At 45.1% G+C, this 21,121-nt stretch overlaps 1 protein-coding gene across 1 annotated transcript in view; it reads right to left on the bottom strand.

Annotated features, from left to right (window-relative positions):
- Positions 1-21,121, bottom strand: part of ERCC6L2 (ERCC excision repair 6 like 2) — a 155,338-nt gene that overhangs the window by 39,651 nt on the left and 94,566 nt on the right. Inside the window, exons 15-17 of the mRNA XM_073670981.1 lie at positions 12,444-12,524; positions 6,037-6,937; positions 5,172-5,326 (exon numbers count right to left, since the gene is read on the bottom strand). Coding sequence (XP_073527082.1) covers positions 5,172-5,326; positions 6,037-6,937; positions 12,444-12,524 — 1,137 coding nt within the window. The remainder of the gene's footprint in view (positions 1-5,171; positions 5,327-6,036; positions 6,938-12,443; positions 12,525-21,121) is intronic.

Here is a 21,121-nt window from a genome sequence, read left to right as displayed (position 1 = left end):
TGGCCTGCATATAATGACAGCAAGCTTAGTGCTTTCATTTACACCACACTGCAATAACATAAAGAGGGGTTTACTAATAATCCAGCTTTTACTACAAAGCATCCTGTTCTACGTCTGTCAGAAAGAGAGCCAAGTGTCTGTCATCCAGTGAGAAGGATTACGCTCTTCTTTTCTAGCGATCCTTGTAGCGATTTATACAAAGTCTAGATATGGCTTCTGAGTGCCGAGCTCCCTCTGCACTTTAGCTGGAGCGCTTACTGCAGGTCGCATGTGACAAGCTGGTAGGAAACAGAGAGGACTGCAACCTTCCCCCATTTCGGGCACCACATTTCAGTTGCCATGACGATTAATCCTGAATTGAATGGTTGTCTTTGTACATTTCTTTTCAGCAAAACTTTATGTAAACTTAAATGAAAATCATGCAACTGATTGAAAAAACTTGTATATGACTGTCGGGTACAGTACTGAGGTTGTGACTAACAGGCCTTGTATATTTAAGTAGTAATGTAATACTAACTCAGGATAAACTCTTTTTCCATAATGCTCCTCTGGCTCGTAACTACCGTATATACTCAAGTATAAGCCGAGTTTTTTCAGCACATTTTTTTTGCCGAAAAAGCCCCCCTTGTCTTATACTCGGGTATACACCCGAGTATATAGAGATTCCGTTGGTGGATAGTGGGGTGGGGGTTGCGGCAGCAGAGAAGCGGGGCACATGCAGTAGCAGGATGCAGCAGCTACCACATCTGCCCGCTGCTAAAGAGAAATTAATATTCCCTCTTCTCCACGCCATGCGCTGCTCAGATGCTGACATGAGCTGCAGCAAGAGAACAGGATACAGCAGCGCTGGAGCAGAGGTGAGGAAGGTAGGTGAGTATAAGTGTTTACTTTTTATGTGTGCGGTGATGGGGCCATACATACTAGGATTGGGGGATGAGGAGGCCATACATACTAGGATTGGGGGATGAGGAGGCCACACATACCGGGATTGGGGGCTGAGGGGGCCATGCATACAAGGATTGGGGAATGAGGAGGCCATACATACCAGGATTGGGAGATGAGGGGTCCTATACATACCAGGATTGGAGGATGAGGGGGCCATGCATACCAGGATTGGGGGATGAGGGGGCCATGCATACCAAGATTGGGGGATGAGGGGTCCTATACATACCAGGATTGGAGGATGAGGGGGCCATGCATACCAGGATTGGGAAATGAGGGGGCCATGCATACCAGGATTGGGGGATGAGGGGGCCATGCATACCAGGATTGGGCGATGAGGGGTCCTATACATACCAGGATTGGGGGATGAGGGGTGCCATACATACCAGGATTGGGGGATGAGGAGGCCATACATACTAGGATAGGGGGATGAGGAGGCCATGCATACCAGGATTGGGGGATGAGGGGTCCTATGCATACCAGGATTGGGGGATAAGGGGTCCTATGCATACCAGGATTGGGGGATGAGGGGGCCATGCATACCAGGATTGGGGGATGAGGGGTCCTATACATACTAGGATTGGGGGATGAGGGGTGCCATACATACCAGGATTGGGGGATGAGGAGGCCATACATACTAGGATTGGGGGATGAGGAGGCCATGCATACCAGGATTGGGGGATGAGGGGTCCTATGCATACCAGGATTGGGGGATAAGGGGTCCTATGCATACCAGGATTGGGGGATGAGGGGTCCTATACATACCAGGATTGGGGGATTAGGAGGCCATGCATACCAGGATTGGGGGATGAGGGGGCCATGCATACCAGGATTGGGGGATGAGGGGGCCATGCATACCAGGATTGGGAGATATGCATACCAGGATTGGGGATGAGGGGACCATGCATACCACGATTGGAGATGAGGGGACCATGCATACCAGGATTGGGGAGGAGGGAGCAATGCATACCAGGATTGGGGATGAGGGAACAATGCATACCAGGATTGGGGATGAAGGGGCCATGCATACCAGGATGGGGGATGATAGGTGCCATGCATACCAGGATTTGGGGATGAGGGGTGACATACATATCAGAATTGGGGGATGAGGGGGCCATGCATACCAGGATTGAGGGATCTTATGCATACCAGGATTGGGGGATGAGGGGTCCTATACATACCAGGATTGGGGGATGAGTAGGCCATGCATACTAGGATTGGATGAGAGGACCATACATACCAGGACTGGGGGATGAGGGGTCCTATACATACCAGGATTGTAGGATGAGGAGGCCATGCATACCAGGATTGGGGGATGAGGGGGCCATGCATACCAGGATTGGGGGATATGCATACCAGGATTGGGGATGAGGGGCCATGCATACCAGGATTGGGGATGAGAGGGCCATGTATACTAGGATTGGAGATGAGGGGGCAATGCATACCAGGATTGGGGATGAAGGGGCCATGCATACCAGGATTGGGGATGAAGGGGCCATGCATACCAGGATTGGGGATGAGGGGGCCATGCATACCAGGATTGGGGATGAATGGGCAATACTTACCAGGATGGGGAAATTTACCAGTAGCTGCTCCATTTCCCACCCTAGGCTTATACTCAAGTCAATAAGTGTTCCCAGTTTTTTGTGGTAAAATTAGGTACCTTGGCTTATACTCAGGTCGGCTTATACTCTAGTATATACGGTAATCATTCTATCAAGACTTTGCTTCAGCAAGACTTTCTGCTTTTTTGAGTAGTAGAAAAAAAAATCAAGGGAGAGAGCTCCTGTAACATTATACTTTATTTCTTTAAAGGGAACCTATCAATTTAATAATGCTGCCCAAACCACAGGCAGCATGAATCAGATACTGGCTGCACGTTTCAGAGAAAACATAGTTTCAAGGGAACCTGTCACCAGCTTTTTGCTACCCCATCTGAAACCAGCACATTGTTTTGATTCTAGTGATGTGTCACTTACTGGGTTGCTTGCTGCAGTTGTGCCAAAATCACTGTTTTATCTGCTGCAGATCTACCATTTCTTTGAATGATGAGCTCTGTATAACCCCGCCCACACCACTGATTGGCTGCTTTCTGTGTACACTCTGCATAGGCAGAAAGATGCAATTTAGTGGTGGGGGTGGGCTAATACAGAGCTTATAAATATGGAGGACTACACGGCAACAGGTTTAACAGTTCTTTAGTGATGATCTCCTGCTGATAGAACAGTGATTTTATCAAAACTGCAGCAAGTAGCCCAGTAAGTGATACATTATGCTGCTCTCACATAAGGTGGGAAAATCTGGTGACAGATTATCTTTCAAAATCCAAATGGGGACTAGAGATAGAGATGAGACTAGTCCCTTAACTCCGCAGCCCAATTAATTCACATCTCCCATCACTGCTCGACCGAATCTGCCACTCCCTTCCCTGACTTCCAATTTTCCAGCAATTCCAGTTTAAAATACCAACAATGACTTACAAGGCTGTCCATAATCCCCCCCCATACATCTCCAAACTAATCTCTGATCCTCACATGACCTCCTTTTAGCCTCCGCCTTTGTACGTTTCTCACCTTCAAGATTTTTCCCAATCATCCCTCATCCTCGGGAATTCGGTTACTCAGCATGTCCAATGTCTCCCACAATTCAAACCTCTAAACACAACATGAAAACACGTGTTCAGAAAAGCCTATAGCCTGCCATCTCACTACCATCGGAGCTGCTCCAATCACGAGACCTATTGCTTCCTCCCCTTTACCCAGTAGATTGCAAGCCTGTGAGGGCAGGGACCTCTCGTGTTGTACACCAGTCTGTCACAGTTAGTTTGATTTTCTACATGTTTTTTATGTACATAAACCCTTTTCCCATGTACAGCACCATGGAATAAACAATGCTTTAAAAATAAGTAATAAATAAGAATAGTCTAGCGTCGCTCCTGGCACATTTCTGCCAGTGCCACTCCAGGTGATTGAGAGGTCTCTCCCTATGTACACCCATGGCAGAGATCTGTCAATCACATACAACAATATGGGGAGAAGCCAACCAGCGCCAATAGGTAGAGACAAAACTAGGCCGGTGTGGCCCCTGGCTGGCTTCTTCCTGCAATGCCCTACTTATTTCATAGGTCTCTTACATGTCTGTACTTAAGGAAATACAAGTCAATCACCTGGAGTGATGTGAGGAGAAGGCAGATGGGAGCTGCACTGGACTATTCACTATGGTCCCCGGCCGGCAATCAGGCAGCCAGACTCTGATACATGTTGCCGTGGTTTGGGCAGCAAACTAGCACGCAGTAATAATATACTGCTCTTTTAAGACATATGCACATCATTTAAGGGGTTCTGTCTCACTAAGGACCTCCCACTATTAATCGTTAGGCTAGATTGGCTCCCCACTCTGGCAGTCACAGACCATTCATGCACTATATGGTAGGCATTTAATGCTACATGTCCCCTATAATGACCTTTTAATTAATGCATTAGATCATGTAGATACTTCTTTCTATGTTTACCAGGATCACTCAAAGGCGCACTCTCTCTTCTCAATGTATTCATTTTTTTCGACACCCCTAAATGTGGTCAAGGTTCTGCTTGTTCATAACTAGCAATACAACAAGAATTTCAGCAAAAAATGCACAACACTGTTCCATACAGCCAATACAGGTAAGGTAATAGCAACTAGATATAGAATGTGGTCTCAGATTGCTAGGGGTTCCACCAAAAGTCAATGTTTTTCCTCTGAACGGTCACCTATTTAGAGTAATGCATAAGGCAGGTCAAGGTTCAGGCAGTATAGCACACAGTCACAAAAAGATATAAAAAAAAATGTTTTTCTATATTTGGATGAGTTATGAACCTGAACAAGTAAACACAAGGCCATGATAGTAATTCAAAAAAGCTCAACTCCTTCTTAAAAGCTAAACTGCCCAACATAAAATAAAAATACACTTGCCTCCCGGACCAGCGCTGCTCCTCCGATATCAGCGCTGTGTCTCCTGGTGGTCATGAGATATTATGTCACATGACCGCTGCAGCCAGTCAGCACCCTCTGGTAGGCTGCATCCTTCAGTGCTCTGTCAGAATGGACATCGGCTCAGACAGAATAATATAGACTGCAGTTGATCAGCGGATGGTGATTGTTATGTTTTTTTTTATTTTATGTGGTGCACTTAAACTGTCCAGTAGTGGACAATCCCATTAAGTCACTCTATAAGAAATCGATTCTCTTACCTCTACTGCGTGTGCTGTTATATTGGCAGGAAGCTGGGAAAACTGATTAAACTCAAAAACATCTCGTACCGCCCAACGACTCATGTGATTCTCAGCTTTGCTTGATCCAACCACTTTTTGATTTGAATGAATATAGGCAACCTCTGCAACTCCATCTAAATGATAGAAATATTGGAAAGCCATTTGTCACTTTAAGGAAGTTATGCTGGACTGATGGAATAGCTTTAAAATGAGAGAAAAACGTCAACTTAAATAAAAGCAAACAAAAAAAAAACAACTAACTTTCAGATATATTCTTGAGACTTATCACAAGATGTTACTCGCTGGAGTTTGTGCCCCTTTTCCTCGACCTTCCACCAACTGGTAGAATGAAGAGATTTTAACTGTCATGATATTTCTCTGAGAAGGAGCTTGGCAGAACAACTGCATATAGCATACAGGGGACAACCAATCATTCAGATTTGGGGGTTTTATCACTGCTGGTCCCTCATGTGTTTGAGATGGCTTCAAGAATTGTATACTATTTTTGCTACGACTTGCATGTCAACAGTAGAGGGTCATGTAAAAATTATGCTATATTCATTGTCCCAATGACTATGTAACAACTGGGGAGGGATGAAGTGTAGGTATGCCAGTTTGACAAATTCATTAAAGTGGTGGATTTCCTTACGCCAGAAATGTTACTCCAGTCCCAGATTAGAGTAACATTTCTGGCGAGGCGCATACCACTGAGAAGATGCGCCAATCTTAATGAATACAAGATTATTGTAGAAGCACAACAATAAATGCACATACAGTAGTAGAGATAATAGTTAATTATTAGGCTTCAAAACTCAAAAGTTTAGCAAATTTGTAAAATAATTACCTAAAATTTGGTCTAGAGTCCCCATATTCTCCTTTTGAACTTGGTTCTCTGTGACACAATGATCTTCATTTTTTCGGAAAGATTTCCATCTAAACACTGAATTCTGTGTTCTAACCTTTCCGGTTTTCGGCGTCTGCTCTTCATTATCAATACACATCTTCTTGCTCTGAAGCTGATCATCATCAGATGAGGAAAAGGATTCTATTGTTTGAGAATTTCTTTCTGCATCCATATTTCTATGACAATGCTCATGTTTTAGGTTTGATTGATCTGACAAAGATTTACTTGGTATTGCAATGTCATCAGACTCCTCACTAATGCAATCAATACTGGAGTCTGTGGCTTGTTGGATATTGTACTTTAAATCTGGAGACTTGGAGTTTTCAGACTTTGGAAGCATTGTTCTTCTGTTTTTATGGACTTGTGTGGGAAAGACAATGTTATCACTCTCATCAGAGCTACTACTAGCTTCCACCACTGCACGGATTGCTTTTGGAAACTTTTTCTTTCTATGGATTGTGGAACCTGACTCTTCTCCAGAGTCAGAAGAGATGTTCCAGTCAGTCTTGTCGACCCTTTGGTACTGATCAGATTTCCTTGAACTGTTCTGAATAGTCACAGATTTGTTTCTTTTGCCATCACTTAATTTGCTAGTAGAGTTGTCAGATAGTTCTGCATTTTTATCCTGCTCCCAGGGTCCTTTCTGTAGAAGTGCTGAAAATCCACATTGCTGTAGGGTAAACTGTTTAACATTTTCAGCATTTACGGAGATTTTGTTGCTTTTTTTGTTTGCTTCCCTAATATCATCATCACTGTCACTGCTGAAATCAAAGGCCTCTTTCTCAATCTGCCGATTGGATTTTACATCCCTGGTTTCCTCATTGGCTTCAGTAGCTGCCTCCTGCAAATACATTACAATGTGTAAGGAAATGGTCAATGAAGCAAAAATCCCATCAGAAATACCAAACATATGTAAAAAGGGTCAGTTTCATGGTCCGAGGACAAACTGTCCGGGCCTCGACAACCTCATATACTTGTTACATTTGGATCCGGTGACCCGTGGCCAGTCTGTACTCACACCATGTAAAGAGGATGTGTGAAACAGGCCTTGAAGAAATATATTTTTACTATTAATTAACAAGCAACTTTAAGTCGATGGATGTTGATGTTGCAGCTCAAAAGTTTTCTCCAACTGAGTGAAGAATTTTTACAGTAGTGAGAAAATAAAAGTCAAATGAAAGTTTAAAAAACAAACTTGAAAAATTATAAAAACCCTAAATATTACATTCTCTATATTTTCCATTCTGTTTTACATTTCATGATACATAAGGAAAATTTAAGAATGTAGCACACCTAAATATAAAGCGGTCTTGTGAAAGCAAAAAAAATCTTTACATCTAAGAATAAAGTATTTTTCTCCAATCAGGTTTCCTGGTTAGTAGTAGGATTCATCTTAAATTCACTCTTCCAACTTTTTAAGTTTTGCGACTTTTCTATCTAAACAACATTTCGGGGCCAAAACACTACATAATCAAGTTATTTGCTAGAAAAACATACAGCCGGGGTGGGCCAAAGCGTCAGCGAGCTAGAGGCCAAATGCTATGGTGAAAAGTCACTATGAGGCACGTTCCATAATGCGGTTTACCAGCAAAGACTTCACTTAGTGCAACTGTGGCAAAAGGCAGGAGATGGAAGACATCAAAAGGTTGTGGGTTACACTGTTGTTGAAAAAATATACCGTATTTTCTGGGAGAATTGGATGTTTCGCCCCCAGCAGTTCACCCCCAGCAGTTCACCCCCGGGTACATTTGGCCCCCGCATATTTCGTCCCCAGCATTTGGCCCCCAGGATGTTTTGCCCCCGCACATCTCACCCCCGCATATATTGCCCCCAGTTCGCCCCGTCCGGGGGCGAAACGTGCAGGGGTGAATCTTCCTGGGGGCGAAATGATAGGGGCGAAACTTCCTATAACCATTTTCCGGCGTATAAGACGACTTTTTAACCCCTGAAAATCTTCTCAAAAGTCAGGAGTCGTCTTATACGCCGGGTGTCATCTTATAGGGCGTATATTTATGGTAATTTATAAGCCCTCCCTGTCTCCAAGACTATCAGAACGGTAGCACATCCCTCTGGCCCGCCCTTGTATCCTATTACCGGTACCTCCTTCTCAGCCTCTCTGATCTCGCTCCTGAGGACTGCAGTGACCAGGTGAGGGGGAAGGTGTAAGTGAAGCAAGCTGCAGGCGTCCGGGGTATGGAAAAAGGAGAAAGAGCGGAGCTGTGCCCAGAAAAACAGGCTCTTTCACTCGTCTGGCCCGCCCTTGTATTACCTCCTTCTCTGCCTCTCAGATCTCGCTCCTGAGGACTGCAGTGAAGAGGCGCAGGCACGCATGTGCGAGATCTGAGAAGCAGAGAAGGAGGTAATACAAGGGAGGGCCAGACGAGTGAAAGAGCCTGTTTTTCTGGGCACAGCTCCGCTCTTTCTCCTTTTTCCATATCCCTGGTGTCCCGGACACCTGCAGCTTGCTTCACTCACACCTTTCCGGTGAGGCGCCCCCTCACCTGGTCACTGCAGTCCTCAGATCAGAGAGGCAGAGAAGGAGGTACCGGTAATAGGATAGAAGGGCGGGCCAGAGGGATGTGCTACCGCTCTGATAGTCTTGGAGACGGAGAGCTGGGCAGGCAGGAAGAGCTGACCAATCCAAGCAGGATTTGTATACAACAACCAGCCAATCGCCGGTAAGGTTCATCACTTTAAAATTACCATATTGAAATCAAATCTGATTTTTTTTCATTTTTACTGTAGGTGCGTTAGAAGAGGGGTAGTCTTATACGGCGAGTATATCCCAAACTCTATATTTTAACTGGAAAAGTTAGGGGTCGTCTTATACACCCAGTCATCTTATACTCCGGAAAATACGGTACCATTATTATAAAATGTGAGACACATAACAAATGTATTCCCCACAGTATAATGTAACAACCAAAGTTTCCATGATCTTATCACAATGTGGAAGGTCTGGTGAGGCATGACATCATTATACGCTGCCATGCTTTACAGACTGAGAATTATAGAATGTTACCAACATCTTATACTTTCGCCTCTCATTCGTTTTTTCTACTGGATATTTTGTTTTCTAAAAATAATAAATGCACCCAGAGGTAATAGTGTTATCTAAAACAAATATATAAATTCTCTTTTCCTCCAAAACTAAATTTAAAGTTTAGAGTAAGGAGACGTGCCAAGGTACTGATTTGATAAGGAAAGTGCTCAGGAGCTATTAGATTCTACCAGAGTGGATATTCAAACAATTATATTTTGATAAAATGCAATAAATGTGTCCAAGGAAAGTAAGAAAAATATAATGAGGTTAGTAAGGAACTTAACTGTAACTCTTAAAGGGTTTGTCTAATGTTTTTCAGAAGTCTACCACTCCTCTACCGCCTGGCTTCCAGCTTGCTGCCAAAGACTGAGTTCGGACTAGCGGCACTGTGGCTATGTGTGTGCGTGTATTTAGCTTGTGGCAAAGATTAGTGTTGAGTGAATTTGTTCAGCATTTCAAATTCGTGTTCGGCGTTCTGGCTTGTTCGCGACAAAAAATCGGCTCCGCCCATGAACATCCCTGATTTGCCACGCTGTCACGCAGATCAGGGATGTTCATGGACGGAGCCGATTTTATGGCACGAACGAGCAGGAACCCCGAACACGAATTTGAAATGCAGAACAAATTCGCTCAACATTAGCAAAGATACATTGTAATTATCAGTGGGTGGCATGGTACACTTTCCCTTGTTACAAGCAGAGGCAGCTTTGCCTTTTCAGCATCAGAGGAGCACAGGGGCAATGAAGCTGGCCAAATCCAGGGATCTGTCTAGCCTCACAGCTGTGCTTGCAAACTATATAGCAAATATTTTGCAAGCGCGTGTTCCTTGCCTGGAAAATTGGCCACCTCTTATAGACAGCAGAAGTGGATTGTAACCTAGGCAACGAGCAGTTCCCTATAAAATGAAAAATCCCTCCGTTCTTGAGAACTTTCAATAAGAGGTAAAATGCAAAATTGTAACTAACTCTAGTTTTACCAATAGATGGCTACAATGTAATTTAATGTCCAATCATTAAAGGGGCCTTCTGGCAATGGAAAGTTGACGTCTTAGTCTCAATATTAGATCACTGAGGGTCACGCTCCCGGCAATCAGCTGATTGACGCGGCTGTAGCACTCTGGAAAAGGCACAGCTCCATACATTGTGTAGGGGGTAATGCAATTCCCTTGTATTCCTTATTATACAACTGGCTTTTTGGGGGGGTCAGGACTTCCATGTGTGGTAGCAGTGATGTCCCATTTACAACATGTGACCTCTGTAGTCAAACACTGGCCTTAGCGGTCTTTTACCTTCTACCTTGGAAAGACCTCCAGTGATTGCTGCTAGCGGTCACATGTTATAGACGGGAGACGCAGCAAGGCAGTGCTGTAGTGTCAGAGATGGCAATGGGGTACGCTTAAGCATTACCTACCTGTTGCCCATTTTTTTAAATACAATACGGACAACCCGTTTAAAGCGATATTATGATTTTGGACAGAGAAGTTTATACATCTAGGAACTAAGAAATCTAAGAAAATAAATCCATCATTATGTTCCTCAGAAGATGCCAAACACATAAATTTCAATTTGTTCTACATCCGCATGACCATGAGGTTATGACTTATGATATTTATCCTATGCCAGTGACTCACTTGGGTGAGGTGGTACAACGTGGTCTGTCTGTATATCAAAGCTAGACAAAATATCCGCTCACACATCTGCAAATCTGGCAGAAAATTACATTTGTGGAAGGCAATATTGTCATCTGTTTTGATTTCAAGTGAGTGTGTGTATTTAGCTTGTGGCACAGACACATCGTAATGATCAGCGGGCGGTAAAATGGGAGAGATGCTGTGAATAGAGCACTTGAAAGAACCACAGAACCAAACATGCAAATTTACATATTTAAGAGCTAATAATAATCAAAAAGCATTAGGATTCTATTATAACTTAGAGAACATCTTCATATTTTTATGAATGAATTCATTGAAGCATAAGTCACACACACAGTAACTATGGTAACTTGTTTTTTTTTATTGTTCATTTGCTTCCTAAATACAAAGTTAGGCAACTTTGTAAATCATCTTCCCTATAAAAATTTCTACTGTTTTGCTGCTGCAGTGTCTGTAAGTCCTTTATCCTGTACCTAAGTGAACAAAAATGTGAACTTTTGATCAGAATCATTTGGATGTTTTTGGTTGTCATTAAGATTTAAAAAGAGAAAACACAGCAGTTTGACAATAAATTACTTCACCCAACCAATAACCATGAGTGGAGGAGAAAAAGTTTTTTTGTTATCATTCATATTCTATGAAACAAGGCCAAGAAAGGAAAAATTCTGCCGGGGTATGTAAACTTTTGAGCACAACTGTAAGAACAGTTCTGGAGCTTTACTGATATATGAAAGCAAGTGAAGATAGAAGTACTCTGGATACTCACAGACCTCACATACAGCCTATATTACTGGAAAAGACACTCCTACAATGGAAAAACTTGAAACTAGGCTGCAAACTGCAAATTAGAGGGTTTGAAAATGAATGAAGGAATAAAGATTGCAGTTTTGAATTATGCAATTTCATTATTTAAAAGCAACCCCTTAAATGTGTAAAAATCAAAGGGGTCTATAGCCTTTAACTGCAATAAAAGAAAAACGGCAATGTAAAAAATTCTTGCTATTATGACTATGTCCCTGTATACTGTAGATAGGACTCTTTCAACTTTTACCTTTGCACATTGGATCAATTGGTGTTTTTCTAGAGAATTAGGGGTCATGGCACTAATACCAGTACACCTACACTTCTCAGGTGCCCTACAGTGCTAGGAGCTACTAGTTCATGTGCTGTATAGGGAGAAGGTTTCGTTAGCTGATGAGATTTTGCGTACATTTTAGGTTTTATAATGACAAAATGTAAATATGATTAAACATGGTGTGACACGACATGGTGTAAAGCAGAGAGAGCTGCGCAAATTGAGTATAACTAAATATAACTAATCCCTGTGGGCTAATTGCTCAGGTGGGTGGGGTCAATAAAGAAAAAACTTCTCTGGACCCTCTATTTTCAATGCAGCTATTGTAGATTTGCATTGGCAGAGTTTGCTCTTCCTTGACTTTCTCTGAAACTTCCTTCTACAGACATTAATGGTGAGAGCTGATGCAACAAGCATCTGGTGGTTGTATTCAATGAGAATTATTGTTTAACTTTGAAAAAACAACCAATTACTAGTTGAAATAAAGCTTCTATTTCAGTCGAGAATTGCATTCAGCTTTATTGAGAAGGCATAACATATGGTACATAAGAGAGGGAGACATTTATATATAAGCTTACCATGTTAGTGTCATCTGAACTTGATTGCTGACTTACAAACATAGTGGTACTTCTGATTCCAGCTTCTATTTGACCTTCACGCTGAATGTAAAAGAAGAATAATGTAATTAGGTTCAAAGCTATTAAATATTCTGTGATACATAATCTTTATAGGGTATAAAGGCAGTCCCTGACTTACAAACATCAGAATTACGTACAACCCCTAGTTATAAACATAGGATGCTAAAAAAAAAAAAAACAACCTAATACTCATCTCATCACTGACCCTCTCTGGCCGCCGTTCCGTCCTCTCTTTTCCAGCCACGTGTTACTGGCCTCTGCACTACAGACCAGGACTTCTCGTCATGTCCAGGCCAGAGCTCACTGCACATCATAAGGTCACGTCGTCATCGCAACCTTATGATGAGCAGTAAGCTACAGGCTACACAAGGGCGGAAAACCTGGCATATAATGAAGAGGCTGGAGAGGTGGCAGCGCCCAAAAACGAAAATATGAGGAACGGGCGTCAGGTTGAGCATTAGTTTTAAAAATAATAAATAAACTTACGGTACCTCTCTGGTCTTCCCCCTGCTCACCATCTAGTCCTTTCTATCCGCCATCACGAGAGGCATCTCCAAGGCTTTCGGCCATGACCGGGTCCCGAGGTCACTGCCTTACGACGGTCATGACCTTAAGACACTCAAAAACATCTGATGGCTGGATCAGGCCTGAAATCCTGGTCTAGTGAAGAGGCCGGAGATGCGGCACACGAGAGTGGAAAGAAGAGGATCGGACGGCAGGTGGCGAGCAGCGGGGCAGCCTGAGCGGTCAGCTGTAAGTATTAGTGTTTTTTCTGTTTTTTTTTACCAGCCCTGTTCCAACTTACATACATATCACGTTTACGATAAAAGCTACAGAAAGTATCTAGTTTGTAACCCAGGAACTTTCTGTACCTATCTTAGGTATTCATGAAAATATATGCAACGCCCAGAGGTGGTTGGGATTACTGAAAAGGCTGAGTCAGCTGTGCTGTTTACCATAGAAGTTAAAGAGGGCATAGCCGGCGCTTATTGGCCACAGGGATCACATGACATTGTTAAGTACAATACTATGATGTCTCTACACATAACCCTTTTGAGTTTTTAATGCAAACCGCATTAGTAATGTAAATGTTACCTCAACATATACGGCTATGTGTGAATGGATTGTAAACGGTAGTAACCAACAACTGGTTAACACATTGCCCTGCGGTTTTGTTTTTTTCTGACAGAGATACAATTTTTATTATAAGTGCACTACAACTTTGCTTACAATGCCGAAGATCCAGTGCAGGCCGCGCCGTTCTCCGAATCCACACTGATGGGATTTTAGTTTTTTTCATTATTATTAAAGGAAACCTGACAGCTAATACATGCTGCCCGATCCACGGTCAGCATGTATCAGTCACAGGCTGTCAAGTAGTGACAAGGGACTGTGGGCACCTACCAGATCCCTCGAACTAAGAGTCCCCTAGTCTATCCCTGTCCCCTGGATTACTCCTAAAGGTGGAGACGCCGGTTTCTCGTACCTATCTATGCTCCTAACTTAACCCTTGTCTGATTCCTCCCCCACTCAGTGAGGGGAGGGGCTGAAATGTATAGGAAAACACTAACCAGGCAGACAGGGTTAACAGACAGGGATAAAAGAAAACTACAATCATAAAAATATACTCACAAATAACAATGTTGGAAACAGGTATAGGAAGGGGAAACCAAATATGAGAGGAAAAGGAAAAACATGCAAACATGCAAATCATCTCCACGTAGCAATCTCCAGCAAAACTCTCCAACCACTAACTCCAAAAACTGAACTTTCTCCATCACCACCAAACCAGGAAACAGAGCTATCACTGGAAACTCCCAAGTGCCAGTGGCAGGCATATATACCAGAGGGGAGTGGTCAACTTTGAACAGCTGAGACAATTCAGATGGAGAGCTCCAGAAGATCAACTGAACTGATTAACCCTTGCCTGTCACGGGTGTGTCAGAGGTGACAGACAGCTGCCCTGCAGTTGGTTGCAGGAGATCTCTACTTTGGCATTACAGGAATCTTCTTAGAGGCTGGCTCTCTCTAGGACCCAGCAGCTACCTTCCTCTGGCTAATTAGCTCCTTGTCCTGAGTGTATAAATATATGCTGTGTCTGAGAGGGACGTGCCGGTGATATTCATTACTACTTGTGAGGCTTTAGCAAGAGCAGTACTTCATCCTCTCTGGAGTCGTCTAAAGCTAAGCAATCCCCCCTGTTTGTCTACCCTTGTTGTCTATAGAGTTTAGTGGAGATCGACTAGTGCTCATCTCCTCCCTTCCCTAGCCTTAGCCATATGCCAGGGAAAGTCAGGGCAAGGCACGCATGCGGCGATTGGTGAAGAGCCAATATAGGGACGGTAGTTGAGACAGGGTGACACTAGACCAGACTAAGAGGTCTCCATTCCCCCCTTTCCCTATTGTCTGGGCTCCCTTTATGTTGCACTAAGGCTATGTGCCCACAATAAAGATTTGAAGCAGAAATTTCCTGAGTGTTTTTGTCTCTCCTTGGCAGAAAAAACGCATGCGGTTTTTACATGCTTTTTTTAAGCGTTTTTTGAGCATCAATGAATGATTTTGGACCTATAAAGTTGGTGGGACATAAGCCCTTGGATTACCATACAACTGGGGTGAGTATATTGGTTCATTTAAATGATTAAAGAATCATGGGTCTGTGTTTTTTCAAATAAAGTGTTTACACTGTGTCTGTGTGTTTCTTTACTTTGTTTGGTCATGAAAAGGTCTGATTGACACCTTGACATCACCAAACAAAAGAGCTGGGTGTCAGCTAGTCCCATTCACCCAATCTTCATTAGGTAATTCAGGTAATTTATGTGACTGCTGTGAGCTGTTTTTTTTAGCCTGGGAATGTGGCACTAGGCAAACATTTTCCCTGGCCATAATTAACATCTCCAGCTGGTTCATTAGCCACTAGATCCCCCGATCAGCACTCAGCAGCTCTTTGGACACAAAGTATTTATGTTGCATCCAAAACGCAGTGTTCTAATGCTGCACTTTTGTTGTCGGTAAATGTGAATTCACTGCATATAATGACACTTCAATCGGTCAAAATATGCAGCGGAGACTAGCGTGTTCGCTACAGAAATTGACATGCTGCGTGTGAGTTTGGGTACGGTCAGGAGCCGCTGCAGATTTGACGCTGCGTGTTTATACAGCATCAAACCCGCAGTGTCCAGATGTTACAGCATAGTGGATGGGATCTCTAGAAATCCCATGTCCGCTATACGTGCATCTGAGGATGTGAATCAACGCGGACACTGACATGGGGAGCGTCTTTCAGGACCGAAGCATGTCAAATCCTCTTGTGGAGTCGCTAGTCTCCACAACAGAAATTTGACCACTAGAAAGTATAGAATGCGGTAAATCCGCATGGTCCAGTGAACACATGTGGATTTACCTGCGTTCAATAGAATGCAACGTTTTGGACGCAGAAAAAATTTGCACCCAAAGCGCTGCTCCTTCTGAATTATGGGCACAGAGCCTAAAATTAAAAAAAAAATTGGCGTGGGCTCCTGCGTCATTTTTATAACCAGCAGAGGGAAAGTCGACCGCTGGGGGATGATATTATTAGCCGTGGAATGGGCCATTAGCCAACAATGTTCCAAGGCTATTAATATCAGCCCACAGCTGTTTGTTTAGCCTTTACTGGCTAGATTACAGGGGGACCCCAGAAAAAAAATTGACGTGGAGCCCCCTATAAAATCGAGTCAGCAAAGGCTAAACAAACAGCTGTGGGCAGATATTAATAGCCTTGGAACATTGTTGGCTAATAGCCCCCTCCACGGCTATTAATATCACCCCTCAGCAGTCCCAGAAATGGCGCATCCATAAGATTCTCCAAATCTGGTGCATCGCTCTTCCACACTGCCCTGTAGCGGTGGCAGGGGGTAATGGGGTTGAGGTTCACGTCAGCCTTGTATTGGCGGCTGACGAGAAGCCTAGGTTAGTAATGGAGGGCGTCTATAAGACGCCTTCCATTACTAACCGCGTAGTAAAATGGTCGGCGTATTTTCAATAAAAGACACGGCCAGAATAAAGTATTTTAATGAAATATAGCAGACACGGTTCTACAAATTTTCTTATTACCCGCCTTCGCGAAGCCCTCGATCTCCTGAAAAAAATCAAACATCAATATTACTCACCTGTCTACCGTCAACAACGCAATCCACGATCATGACTGTCCCACGATGATCCGGATCATTTCTACAGCTGTGACATCAGCCATCACTGATGTCACAGCTGTAGAATACAGCACTGTATACTGATAGGGGTGTAAAATCACCCCGTCAGTATACAGTGCTGCAGGGGGTCACTGGGGTTTATCAGCTGAAGATCAGCTGATGAGCCCCGGTGAGATAGAGACCGTGGGAACCTTCATGCGACCGATCAGCTGATTACCGGCTTCAGCAATCAGCTGATGGTCACGTGACCATCAGCTGATTGCTGCCGCTACTGATCACCTGATGGTCACGCGACCATCAGGTGATCGCTGACGTCACCGATCAGGTGATCAGTGATGTCACAGCAGGTCCTGCAAGTACACAGCGGGGCGCGGGCCCGCGCTCCGAGGTGTACAGTGAGCCGCCGACGGTACAGCATCGCCCAGGAGGAAACCGGGGGCCGCCGGACAGGTGAGTATGAAGTTTTTTTTTAAATTTTTACTTTTTTATTTTTTTGTCGGGAGAGGAGGCTGCTGCTTCTCCCATCCACGTTGCTCTCGCTGTTATCAGCCAGAGCAGCGGTCGGATGAGAGAAGTAGCAACCTCCTCTCCCGACCCGGGTACCAGCAAGTCAATGGGCGCGATTTCGGTGTGAAATCGCGCCTGAATTGGTTGTGCTACGTTTTGTGCAGCAATGATAATAAGCAGCGAAAATATCCGCATCATGTACACAGCACATGCGGATTATCATTGGTATACATGGCAGATGTAACATCCCTGGCGATGTGCTTGCATAGTGCACCACCTCCCATCATGCAAGACCGCAATCTTACCTGTCAGTCCATGCTGCACTCTTTGCTCCAGTAACTGCTCTGTCCATGTCTCTTGTCTGATAGCTTAGGGCGTCGGCGCGGCTTTCTGCTTGTTTCTTATAGCTACTGTGTGCACAGTCCTAATGCGTCCCCAGCCTATTGCTGTGAGTCACTGGATACTTAAACCCCCTCCACCCAGTAGGAGGTGCCTGAGCAACACTTTCTCTCAGTTTGTCCTTTGCAACTGAATTGCCAGGTCCTGTCCTGTATCTAGCCTGTTCCACCATCCTAGGGGCAGTATACCCAGGCCTGTTACCTGTCTGTTCAGCCACCCTGGGGACTGTATACCCAGGCCTGTTACCTGTCTGTTTCCGCTACCCAGGGGGCTGCATTCCCAGGCTCGTTTCTGTATCTTGTTTCTGTTTCAGTTTCTGTCTGAACAGTGTCCTAGCCAGTTTCTTGTTTGCTTCCATGTCTGTACCTTCCCTTTTTCCTGCAGTGTCTGAACCTGCACCTAACTCCAACTCGTCTCTGTACTTCTGTTTGTGAGTTTTGTATCCACTCGCTACTTCATTGTAAGTACCTTGTGTGTATCTGGTTCTGCTCGTTCTGTTTCCCTGCCTCCGTATTTACCTCCTGTGTTCTAGCTATCTTCCTGTATCTTCCAGTCTGTACCATGTGAACAGAGCCCTGTCCTGTCTGCCTTCACCTTCTGCTCTGTTCTGCTCTGCTTGTTCACCGCTCCGGTGGTTCCGCTCTGCTCCGCTTGTTTACCGCACCTGCGGTTCCGCTCTGCTCCGCTTGCTTAGTGCACCTGCGGTTGCGCTATGCTCCGCTTGTTTACCGCTCCGGCGGTTCCGCTCTGCTCCGCTTGTTTACCGCTCCGGCGGTTCCGCTCTGCTCCGCTTGTTTACCGCTCCGGCGGTTCCGCTCTGCTTCGCTTGTTTACCGCACCTGCGGTTCCGCTCTGCTCTGCTTCTTTACCGCCCCTGCGGTTCCGCTCTGCTCGGCTTGTTCACCGCTCCGGCGGTTCTGCTCTGCTCTGCTGGTTTACCGCACCTGCGGTTCCGCTCTGCTCTGCTTGTTTACCGCACCCGCGGTTCCGCTCTGCTCCGCTTGCTCACCGCTCCGGCAGTTCCGCACTGCTCCGCTTGTTCACCGCACCTGCGGTTCCGCTCCGCTCTGCTTGTTCACCGCACCTGCGGTTTTGCTCCGCTCCGCTCCGTTTGTTCACCGCACCTGCGGTTTTGCTCTGCTAGTCCACCACACCTGCGGTTCTGTTCCTGTATCCCAGTCTGTACTGGTCCCTATCCAGCCTGCGTTCATACCTGCCAGTATCTGCCTGTCTGCATTCCAGCCGTGCATGTCAGCACCCGCCTGCCTTCATACCCCTGCCTTCATACCAGCCGTGCCTGCCAGTGCCCACCTGTCTGCATACCAGCTAACCTGCCTGTTCCTGCATTCCCTGGTGTGGGTCAACAGCTGTGACCGGGGTCTGACATGGAGTAGCACCAGGTCCCTCTGCTCGGTTCCTCCCTGGTTCACAGAGTCGACTCAGCCGCCGTGTGACCTTGGTCGGATCGGGTTGATACTTAGTTACGCCCCTCCAGGCACTCCTCGGTTCATGGTACAGTGGGATCACTAATCACGCTCACGCCAGTCAGTCCGGGCTCGAGCGTAACAGCAGACCTCATACCATGCGATTTTAATGCTCTTCCACGGCAGTTATTCCGCATTAAAACTGCATCGTGTGCACTCAGCCTAAGTCTTTCCCACACCCTGCGTGACATTATCGCTGGCCGAGTACGTTTTGAAAAGGAAAAAAAAAACTGCCCCCCCCCCCCTCTCCCTTGGTATGGGTTCAGTTGCAGAGCTTGCAGAGCAGCTCTGCCATCTGTCTCTGGAAGTGAATGACTTCCACTGTGAGGTTCAGCAGCAGCATCAGCGGTTACAGGTCGCCAATGTGGGGGTCTCTACAGGTAGGCCTGTCCAGCCTGAACCCAAGGTTGCCCTCCCGGACAGGTTTTCAGGAGGTAGGGACAAGTTTTTTGTATTTAAGGAGGCATGCAAATTGGATTTCAAACTTCGTCCTTACTCCTCCGGTAATGAGGAGCAACGGGTTGGTATTGTGATCTCTCTATTGCAAGGAGATACTCAGTCATGTGCGTTTTCGTTAACGCAGGACTCGGTTTGTCTCCAGTCTGTGGAGAGGTTTTTCGGGGTTGTGGCCCTCATCTATGATGACCCTGACAGAGTTTGGAATTCCGTAGATGGGCAACGGATTCCAAATGGAATGAGTCAGCCCTTAGAAGTCAATTTTGTGAGGGTCTTACTGAAAGGTTGAAAGATGCCTTGGCAGTATATGAAACCTCTCAGTCCTTGGAGGCTGCCATGTCGTTGGCCATACGTTTTGATAGATGCCTTCGGGATAGACGGGTGAGACCACCTTCTCCAGGGCCTTCTTGTCGGGGTTGTGTACCTCTGTCGGGTTGAGCCAGTACTGGGGGAGGTGGAGGAACCCATGCGGTTAGGGGGTGTCTCTACATCATACATTTCCCCAGAGATTCGCAAGAAAAAAGGCGTATGTTTTTTTGTGAGAAAAAGGGACATTTGGTTGGGACCTGTCCTTCAACTCCTAAACAAAAGGAGACTCGATTAACTCTTGGTAGTCTGGAGTTGGATAAACAAGGGGTGCATTTGTGGCCAAACTGCAGTTCCCGCTTTGTCCTAACAGCAGAGGTGGTGCTAGAGACCGAAACCAAGACAATTTCTGTGTTTGCTGACAGTGGAGCCGGAGTCAGCATAGTTGATGCCGAGTTTGTGAAAACTCATGGTCTTGCTTGCTGTGCTTTAGTTGAACCTATTTCCATCTTTGACTTTGACTCGGCGTCACTTGCACAGAAAGCATTTACTCAGATTGTACATAATGTAAAACTGATGGTGGGGTCAGTTCATTGTGCAATAATACCTTCCTATGTTCTGGACAATCTTCCCACACCGATTGTCTTGGGTATCCCTTGGCTTGTTAAACATAATCAGTTGGTGGATTGGCAAGCCGGGGAGATTATTCAATGGGGAGATTACTGCCAAGACAACTGTTTAGATATTTCCCTTGCTACTGTCTCTAAGGAAATATTACCTGCTTTTCTGTCTGTTTTTGAGGACCTTTTTTCTGAGAGGGAGTGTCAGGATTTGCCTCCTCATCGTGCTTATGACTGTCCTATTAAACTGACCCCCGGAGCTAAACTACCGAAGTGCAGACTGTATAATCTTTCTGGCCCTGAGAGACAAGCCATGAAGGATTTCATTGCGGAAAGTCTGGAGAAGGGACATATCAGACCCTCATCTTCGCCTGTGGCGGCAGGGTTCTTCTTTGTGGAGAAAAAAGATGGCGGTCTATGTCCCTGTTTAGATTTCCGGGAATTAAATCAAATTACCATCCGTGATCCATACCCTCCTCCTATGATTCTTGATTTGTTCAGCCAGGTTGTGGGAGCAAAGGTATTCTCCAAATTGGATTTAAAGGGAGCCTACAATCTGGTTAGAATCAGAGAAGGGGACGAAAGGAAAACAGAGTTCAATATCCCGGAAGGACATTTCGGGAGTCTGGTTATGCCTTTTTGGTTTTACCAATGCACCTGCA

Source organism: Phyllobates terribilis, unplaced genomic scaffold (genome assembly GCF_046119375.1).
Source record: "Phyllobates terribilis strain yellow unplaced genomic scaffold, ASM4611937v1 Scaffold_1__5_contigs__length_1240528914, whole genome shotgun sequence".
NCBI classification, from domain to species: Eukaryota; Metazoa; Chordata; class Amphibia; order Anura; family Dendrobatidae; genus Phyllobates; species Phyllobates terribilis.
This window is presented reverse-complemented; position numbering and strand designations above follow the sequence as displayed.